Here is a 10,555-nt window from a genome sequence, read left to right as displayed (position 1 = left end):
AGCGCCCCTCTGACAACTCCTCCTGTCAGGGCAGAAAGAAGTGGTAAATGTGCGTGGATTGGAGTGTGGACAAAATTTGCTGCTCTGTGCTTCAAAATTTGGGACATGTGCACAATTACTTGGTGCAACACTGGTGGATGTGGACCCCCTGCACTACGGGCCAGGCTTACCCTGGAGGGGTGTAACTAGGTGTCCACCAGGTCTTCACTACAGCTACTGGTGGAGAGGACAGGCTGGACAGCAGGTAGACACCAGGTACTACTCCAGGGTAGTCCCCAGGACTGGAGCAGCTGATCAGGGGTCAGAGACACAAGTGTGAGGAACAACAGGAACCCCCAACTGGACACAAGCAGAATGAACTGCCTAGGAACTAACAGTCAGCAGAGCGGTGGGTGGAGCTGCCTAATATAGGACCTGCCGGCAGGGGATAGGCTGGGGAACCTAATCTCTGAAGGACACAGCAGGGTTATATTCCTGTAGAGACCGGCCAATCCTGCCATAAGGCCGAATGGAAGCAACATGCTGAGAAGCCGTGTGGTGACCATAGTGAGTAGGGAGGCGCTGAGAGGGCAGGTGAGGTACCACCGTGACACCTGGGTAGGAGCCCACTCAGATGTTTCCCCCTGAGCTGCGCCTCAGAACAAATGTAATATTATCTTCACAGCCAACTGGTAAAGAAATCAGTGACACCGGTGGGATAAAAATGCCCATTACACCCTGAGATGACTTCCCTGGTGGGTACAGCGTCCGAAATGGGGTCACTTTAGGGGGTTGTATGTCTTCACACACCTCGGGGGCTTTGTAATTGGCCCCCACAAGTGAGGACTGCCAAATTACTGCTCCAAAAGCAAAACAGTGACTCTCCCCACTGGAGCCCGGCCGTGTGCAGCCATTTCTGGCCTCAGGTTTGGGAGAAATTTCCGTATAAATTGTGGCTCCATTTTATTCTGTGAAATTGAAAAATTTAGATCTAAAACATTTTAGTGGAAAAAAATAATTTTTCCATGACCCAGAAATATAAAGATCTATGACGTAATGGTGGGAAGAAAATGCCCCTCACACCCAGATGGATTCGCTGAGGACTGTGGATCTGTAATGGGGTCACTTTGGGGGTCGCTGTTCTGGCAGCTGCACATTATTCCAGGCAAATGTAAAATCCAAAAACCAAACAGTGATTCTTCCCTCCGCAGCAGCGAGATCTCCTGCCTCATTCTCCAGAAATTACCTTATAAATTGTGCAGCGTCCTATAAGATATTCCTGCCCACAGCGCCCCCATCCAGCGAGTGTCTGAGAAAGGTCATTACACTGAAACGTCACCATGTTCACGTGTTATATACTGTCCTCTCCGTACACCTCACATACACACGGCTCCGCTCCGTCCACCTCACACACACGGCTCCGCTCCGTCCACCTCACACACACGGCTCCGCTCCGTCCACCTCACACACACGGCTCCGCTCCGTCCACCTCACACACACGGCTCCGCTCCGTCCACCTCACACACACGGCTCCGCTCCGTCCACCTCACACACACGGCTCCGCTCCGTCCACCTCACACACACGGCTCCGCTCCGTCCACCTCACACACACGGCTCCGCTCCGTCCACCTCACACACACGGCTCCGCTCCGTCCACCTCACACACACGGCTCCGCTCCGTCCACCTCACACACACGGCTCCGCTCCGTCCACCTCACACACACGGCTCCGCTCCGTCCACCTCACACACACGGCTCCGCTCCGTCCACCTCACACACACGGCTCCGCTCCGTCCACCTCACACACACGGCTCCGCTCCGTCCACCTCACACACACGGCTCCGCTCCGTCCACCTCACACACACGGCTCCGCTCCGTCCACCTCACACACACGGCTCCGCTCCGTCCACCTCACACACACGGCTCCGCTCCGTCCACCTCACACACACGGCTCCGCTCCGTCCACCTCACACACACGGCTCCGCTCCGTCCACCTCACACACACGGCTCCGCTCCGTCCACCTCACACACACGGCTCCGCTCCGTCCACCTCACACACACGGCTCCGCTCCGTCCACCTCACACACACGGCTCCGCTCCGTCCACCTCACACACACGGCTCCGCTCCGTCCACCTCACACACACGGCTCCGCTCCGTCCACCTCACACACACGGCTCCGCTCCGTCCACCACACACACACGGCTCCGCTCCGTCCACCTCACACACACGGCTCCGCTCCGTCCACCTCACACACACGGCTCCGCTCCGTCCACCTCACACACACGGCTCCGCTCCGTCCACCTCACACACACGGCTCCGCTCCGTCCACCTCACACACACGGCTCCGCTCCGTCCACCTCACACACACGGCTCCGCTCCGTCCACCTCACACACACGGCTCCGCTCCGTCCACCTCACACACACGGCTCCGCTCCGTCCACCTCACACACACGGCTCCGCTCCGTCCACCTCACACACACGGCTCCGCTCCGTCCACCTCACACACACGGCTCCGCTCCGTCCACCTCACACACACGGCTCCGCTCTGTCCACCTCACACACACGGCTCCGCTCCGTCCACCTCACACACACGGCTCCGCTCCGTCCACCTCACACACACGGCTCCGCTCCGTCCACCTCACACACACGGCTCCGCTCCGTCCACCTCACACACACGGCTCCGCTCCGTCCACCTCACACACACGGCTCCGCTCCGTCCACCTCACACACACGGCTCCGCTCCGTCCACCTCACACACACGGCTCCGCTCCGTCCACCTCACACACACGGCTCCGCTCCGTCCACCTCAAACACACGGCTCCGCTCCGTCCACCTCACACACACGGCTCCGCTCCGTCCACCTCACACACACGGCTCCGCTCCGTCCACCTCACACACACGGCTCCGCTCCGTCCACCTCACACACACGGCTCCGCTCCGTCCACCTCACACACACGGCTCCGCTCCGTCCACCACACACACGGCTCCGCACACCTCACACACACGGCTCTGCTCCGTACACCTCACACACACGGCTCTGCTCCGTCCACCTCACACACACGGCTCCGCTCCGTCCACCTCACACACACGGCTCCGCTCCGTCCACCTCACACACACGGCTCCGCTCCGTCCACCTCACACACACGGCTCCGCTCCGTCCACCTCACACACACGGCTCCGCTCCGTCCACCTCACACACACGGCTCCGCTCCGTCCACCTCACACACACGGCTCCGCTCCGTCCACCTCACACACACGGCTCCGCTCCGTCCACCTCACACACACGGCTCCGCTCCGTCCACCTCACACACACGGCTCCGCTCCGTCCACCTCACACACACGGCTCCGCTCCGTCCACCTCACACACACGGCTCCGCTCCGTCCACCTCACACACACGGCTCCGCTCCGTCCACCTCACACACACGGCTCCGCTCCGTCCACCTCACACACACGGCTCCGCTCCGTCCACCTCACACACACGGCTCCGCTCCGTCCACCTCACACACACGGCTCCGCTCCGTCCACCTCACACACACGGCTCCGCTCCGTCCACCTCACACACACGGCTCCGCTCCGTCCACCTCACACACGGCTCCGCACACCTCACACACACGGCTCTGCTCCGTACACCTCACACACACGGCTCTGCTCCGTACACCTCACACACACGGCTCCGCTCCGTCCACCTCACACACACGGCTCCGCTCCGTACACCTCACACACACGGCTCCGCTCCGTACACCTCACACACACGGCTCTGCTCCGTACACCTCACACACACGGCTCTGCTCCGTACACCTCACACACACGGCTCCGCTCCGTACACCTCATACACACGGCTCCGCTCCATGCACACGCAGCTCCGCTCCGTACACACACGGCTCTGCTACATCCACACTGTAAACCCCTCCTGACCCCACACATAAACTTCCCCTCATCCAGCACCATGACAACCAGCACAGCAGAGTCCTGCATACACTGAGGCCCCGATCATGTGACCCCCTGACTCCTCCCCTCCTGTGACCTCATCACAGGTCCTGTGCGCACAGTGCAGCCATTCAGCTCGTCTGCTGGAGTTGCCCTTTAAGATCAGGTAACGTTTGGCAGAAGTCTCCTGCAGTAAGTACAATTCCCCCATAAGTGACTGGATCCTGCAGATCTCTGGAGGTGCGGATCTCGGGCCTCGGTCACTTTCTTGTGCCCCACGCTACATTAACCCCAATTACCTTCCAAGTCTGTGATACTTTCTCTCCCCTGATCCCTCAGTGATATTACAGACGGGAGTTTCCAGAGCGCTGGATTCCGGGCAGTCCTAGTGCTGACTGAGCCGTGCGCCTCCATCTATAGTTCTGTTGTTAGGTGGTGGAGCCGCTCTTTCCTCTGCATTGTTCGCAGTGAAACAATCTTCTCCATTGTCAGGATGGACGCGGAGATGACTTCTTGTCGGTTGTGTGGCGCAGGTCTCCTGGCAGTGTGCTCCGGGCGCGCTCCGGCCTATCACAGGGGCAGCACCTGCACTTCTGCAAACATCCCCAGCCAATAGCCGGATGTGTCAGAGGCCGCAGACCGTTACACTGCATCCACTGCAGAAGATCTCAGTAGTTTGCTTAGCAGACGAGTGGCCACCTCCCCGGTGCTAGTGGCCACACCTGGACCTGAGTGTGATATACTTGCTGCTTCCAAGTGCGGGTGATATTTTCTATTTGCACGTCCCTGTTGAGGCCTGGAGCTGCAGCAGTCACCTAGCGTCCTCTTTGGAGTTTGAAGGACGACGATGTTTCTCTCTGCGTCTACTCAAGCTAAGTTTCCCCTTGTTTTGTGTATCCTAGCTGTCTTTAGCAGTAGTGGGGAGTGACTAGCGCTATCCTGTCCATTCCGTTGAAGGACTTATCGCCAGGATCAGGCAACGATTAGGTATCCTGCTCGGCGATAGGTGCGGAACCTATGTAGAGACAATAGGGCAGACAGGGTGACGTTAGATCTGTCTAGGGGTCTTCACTCCCCTTCTTACCTACCTTTTGGTTCCCTTTCCCTTATCCCTTTATGTTGCACTTAGCCCTTCCTTCATGTTCCATGACAGAGACTTTTGATATTTAAGGCACCCTCCATTATTGGGAGGTACCTTAGCAACTTGAGTAATCAGTGTGTTTTCTGCTACTTAGTTGTAAGGTCCCTGTACCTGATCCCTGATCCCTCACTGACCTGCCCCCTATTTTACACACTGAATATAATGTCTTTTGAAGAAAAATAATCTCACATTCAGCAGGTAGGTGCCAGTGGCAACTACTGTGCCATAGCACGATCACATCTACAATACTCATTTAAGTTTTTTATTTGGTGATATAAACTTATTAAAAAAAAATAAAAATCTCTCTCAAAATGGCCCCAGCCGCGCCTGTGCAGTGGTATCTATTTGCGATCTTATAGATGTTACTGCACAGGCACCGCCGGTGCTATCTTGGAGGAGTAATTTTTTTTTCCCTCTAACAAAATGGCACGGTCAGCACCTGAGTGGTAACATCCATCAGATCACCATAGATGCTGCTGCACAGGTGCGGCCGGCGCAATTTTGGGATTTTTTTTTCTGAATAAGTTTATATCGTCAAATATAATAATTAAAAGGACATTATAGATGTGAACATGCTATGGCGCAGGCACCGTCGCCCCCACTGGAACCTGCCTGCTGAATATGAGTTTATTTTTTTTAAAACATATGATATTCAGTATGTAAAATAGGGGGCAGGTCAGCGAGGGATCAGTGACCTGTCAGAAGCCATCAGTATGAATATGTAAGCAGAGCACCACGTAGAGCCCCGCTCACAGGCCGCCCCGAACCACGAGAATCTCATTAACTGAAAATTGCAAATAAAGATTAAACAACAACCACAAGATGGATTTCATCAACCAAGGTATCAATGTAATCAGTATAATGTCGCCTGTATGTAGGTTACTATGCACAATCCAGCTGACAGGGTCCCTTTAAATCCTGTTGATTAGAGGGGCACTGACCATTCAGAAGCTCTTCCCTTATCTCTGGCCAAGTTGGATTACACGTAACTGTAATAAGCAAATCTGGAAGGCTGTATATCCGAACATGTGTCATGGCGTCCTGAGCGTATTCGTGCTTATGTCTGGGACTTCCTGTTAATGTAGTCGGTAAAATAACCATTCCCCCAATGTCCACCACGTTGCCATAATTGGCAATAGCATTTCTTAAATTACTGTATTCATCCACTCTGAATATTTCTTGCTTCAGTCATATGTACAGAAGACGCTCGCTTTCCACCTTGGCATACAGATCTACTATACATTGATGAGAAAGTTGCCTCCATTGTTGTCTGATCATTATTTGGTAGGCGTAGAAGTCCATAGCCGATATTTGTTATTGGTTGGTTTATTGGTCGGCCTCGCAGTGTTGGGATCAGTCTGTTAGATTATAGTGATCGCCATCTTGGCCATTCCACAATATTATCGGATATTGCAGAGCATTATATGATCTATGTGATTCTGTAATATGCTGAATATTTTCACTTCGTCGCTGAATAATTATATCTCGGCTTAGAAAGTCCCGTCCAACCATTACAATAGCTGCTTCATTAACACCGGGAGAAGTAAATCTCCTTTTGTGTCTTGTCTGCTCTTATTACACCCTGATATTCCGCACTTGGCATTCTTTCTAAGGCTGTTTTATAAAGGTTTACTAACTGATTGTGTTGATGGAAAAATCTGTGCAAATTCAAAACAATGTCTTTTTGTCTCAGGTATAACTTCACAAGGTCGATCAGCTTGCATCTGTTCATCTACCAAACAGCAAATTTGTAAAAATATTGAGTCTTGATTTGCTACAGGAAGCATCAGACCTATTTTGTGATATATTTGTCCCTGGACTTTAACCCCTTTCTGACATCGGACGTACTATCCCGTCGAGGTGGGGTGGGCCCCCATGACCACGGATGGGATAGTACGTCCAGCGCGATCGGCGGCGTTCACGGGGGGAGCGCAGCCGATCGCGGCCGGGTGTCGCAGCTGACATCCGGCACTATGTGCCAGGAGCGGTCACGGACCGCTCCCGGCACATTAACCCCCGGCACACCGCGATCAAACATGATCGCAATGTGCCGGCGGTGCAGGGAAGGATCGCGCAGGGAGGGGGCTCCCTGCGGGCTTCCCTGAGCCCCCCGCAGCAATGCGATGTGATCGCGTTGCTGCGAGGGTCTTACCTCCCTCCCTGCCTGCTCCAGACCCGGATCCAAGATGGCCGCGGATCCGGGTCCTGCAGGGAGGGAGGTGGCTTCACAGAAGCCTGCTCAGAGCAGGCACTGTGAAGCAGCCTGCACTTCTCGCAGATCGGTGATCTGTCAGAGTGCTATGCAAACTGGCAGATCACCGATCTGTATTGTCCCCCCCTGGGGCAAAGTAAAAAAGTAAAAAAAAAATTTTCCAAATGTGTAAAAAAAAAATAAAAAAAAATATTCCAAAATAATGAAAAAAAATATATATATATTATTCCCATAAATACATTTCTTTATCTAAATAATAATAATAAAAAAATAAAATTACACATATTTAGTATCGCCGCGTCCGTAACGACCCGACCTATAAAACTGGCCCACTAGTTAACCCCTTCAGTTAACACCGTAAGGAAAAAAAAAAAAAAGAGGCAAAAAACAACGCTTTATTATCATACCGCCGAACAAAAAGTGGAATAACACGCGATCAAAAAGACAGATATAAATAACCATGGTACCGCTGAAAGCGTCATCTTGTCCCGCAAATAACGAGCCGCCATACAAAAAAATAAAAAAGTTATAGTCCTGAGAATAAAGCGATGCAAAAATAATTATTTTTTCCATAAAATAGTTTTTATCGTATAAAAGCGCCAAAACATAAAAAAATAATATAAATGAGGTATCGCTGTTATCGTACTGACCCGAAGAATAAAACTGCTTTATCAATTTTACCAAACGCGGAACGGTATAAACGCCTCCCCCACAAGAAATTCATGAATAGCTGGTTTTTGGTCATTCTGCCTCACAAAAATCGGAATAAAAAGCGATCAAAAAATATGACGTGCCCAAAAATGTTACCAATAAAAACGTCAACTCGTCCCGCAAAAAACAAGACCTCACATGACTCTGTGGACCAAAATATGGAAAATTTATAGCTCTCAAAATGTGGTAACGCAAAAAATATTTTTTGCAATAAAAAGCGTCTTTCAGTGTGTGACGGCTGCCAATCATAAAAATCCGCTAAAAAACTCGCTATAAAAGTAAATCAAACCCCCCTTCATCACCGCCTTAGTTAGGGAAAAATAAAAAAAATGTATTTATTTCCATTTTCCCATTAGGGCTAGGGTTAGGGTTAGGGTTGGGGCTAGGGTTAAGGCTACAGTTAGGGTTGGGGCTAAAGTTAGGGTTAGGGTTGGGGCTAAAGTTAGGGTTAGGGTTTAGATTACATTTACGGTTGGGAATAGGGTTGGGATTAGGGTTAGGGGTGTGTCAGGGTTAGAGGTGTGGTTAGGGTTACTGTTGGGATTAGGGTTAGGGGTGTGTTTGGATTAGGGTTTCAGTTATAATTGGGGGGTTTCCACTGTTTCGGCACATCAGGGGCTCTCCAAACGCGACATGGCGTTCGATCTCAATTCCAGCCAATTCTGCGTTGAAAAAGTAAAACAGTGCTCCTTCCCTTCCGAGCTCTCCCGTGTGCCCAAACAGGGGTTTACCCCAACATATGGGGTATCAGCGTACTCAGGACAAATAGGACAACAACCTTTGGGGTCCAATTTCTCCTGTTACCCCTGGGAAAATACAAAACTGGGGGCTAAAAAATAATTTTTGTGGGAAAAACAAAGATTTTTTATTTTCACAGCTCTGCGTTATAAACTGTAGTGAAACACTTGGGGGTTCAAAGTTCTTACAACACATCTAGATAAGTTCCTTGGGGGGTCTAGTTTCCAAAATGGGGTCACTTGTGCGGGGCTTCTACTGTTTAGGTACATTAGGGGCTCTGCAAACGCAATGTGACGCCTGCAGACCATTCCATCTAAGTCTGCATTCCAAATGGCGCTCCTTCCCTTCCGAGCCCTTCCATGCGTCCAAACGGTGGTTCCCCCCACATATGGGGTATCAGCGCACTCAGGACAAATTGGACAACAACTTTTGGGGTCCAATTTCTTCTCTTACCCTTGGGAAAATAAAAAATTGGGGGTGAAAAGATAATTTTTGTGAAAAAATATGATTTTTTATTTTTACGGTTCTGCATTATAAACTTCTGTGAAGCACTTGGTGGGTCAAAGTGCTCACCACACCTCTAGATAAGTTCCTTAGGGGGTCTACTTTCCAAAATGGTGTCACTTGTGGGGGGTTTCAATGTTTAGGCACATCAGGGGCTCCCCAAACGCAACATGGCGTCCCATCTCAATTCCAGTCAATTTTACATTGAAAAGTCAAATGGCGCTCCTTCGCTTCCGAGCTCTGTCATGCGCCCAAACCGTGGTTTACCCCCACATATGGGGTATCGGCGTACTCAGGACAAATTGTACAACAACTTTTGGGGTCCATTTTCTCCTGTTACCCTTGGTAAAATAAAACAAATTGGAGCTGAAGTAAATTTTTTGTGAAAAAAAGTTAAATGTTCATTTTTATTTAAACATTCCAAAAATTCCTGTGAAGCACCAGAAGGGTTAATAAACTTCTTGAATATGGTTTTGAGCACCTTGAGGGGTGCAGTTTTTAGAATGGTGTCACACTTGGGTATTTTCTATCATATAGACCCCTCAAAATGACTTCAAATGAGATGTGGTCCCTAAAAAAAAATGGTGTTGTAAAAATGAGAAATTGCTGATCAACTTTTAACCCTTATAACTCCCTAACAAAAAAAAATTTGGTTCCAAAATTGTGCTGATGTAAAGTAGACATGTGGGAAATGTTACTTATTAAGTATTTTGTGTGACATATCTGTGATTTAATTGCATAAAAATTCAAAGTTGGAAAATTGCGAAATTTTCAAAATTTTCACCAAATTTCCGTTTTTTTCACAATTAAACGCAGGTACTATCACAGAATTTTTACCACTATCATGAAGTACAATATGTCACGAGAAAACAGTGTCAGAATCACTGGGATCCGTTGAAGCGTTCCAGAGTTATAACCTCATAAAGGGACAGTGGTCAGAATTGTAAAAATTGGCCCGGTCATTAACGTGCAAACCACCCTTGGGGTGAAGGGGTTAAAAGTCAACATAAATCCTGCTTCAAGTCCAGCTGTCGTACCAATGGATGTCATCTGGAAATATGAATTGTGTCTCCTAATAACTTGTAGTAAATGCTTAGACTCCTGAGTTGTTACCGACATGTATGAAAAAAGTTCGGAGGTAGAGCTAAAGGTGACAAACTGACTTCATCATTGACCACCACATGCCAGGCGATTTAAAGTTAAACTTCTTTGCTCGACAGTGTTCTCTGTTGTGAACTATACTTTTTGGCTCCCTCTTGTGGTCACTAGCGGTATGGCACTTGGATTGTCTTTCCCCAGGTTGGTAGTCACCTGGTTCGTTAGACCCTGGGTGTTCCTATTT

The 10,555-nt window shown here is 50.3% G+C and overlaps 1 protein-coding gene across 1 annotated transcript in view; it reads left to right on the top strand.

Annotated features, from left to right (window-relative positions):
- Window positions 1-501: 501 nt before the first annotated feature.
- LOC143766572 (uncharacterized) overlaps window positions 502-10,555 on the top strand; it is a 43,706-nt gene continuing 33,652 nt past the window's right edge. The window contains exon 1 of the mRNA XM_077254347.1: window positions 502-573. Coding sequence (XP_077110462.1) covers window positions 520-573 — 54 coding nt within the window. The 5' untranslated portion in view covers window positions 502-519. The remainder of the gene's footprint in view (window positions 574-10,555) is intronic.

Source organism: Ranitomeya variabilis, chromosome 4 (genome assembly GCF_051348905.1).
Source record: "Ranitomeya variabilis isolate aRanVar5 chromosome 4, aRanVar5.hap1, whole genome shotgun sequence".
NCBI lineage: Eukaryota > Metazoa > Chordata > Amphibia > Anura > Dendrobatidae > Ranitomeya > Ranitomeya variabilis.
Note: the sequence above shows the minus strand (reverse complement) of the source record. Positions and strands in the feature narration are given on the sequence as shown.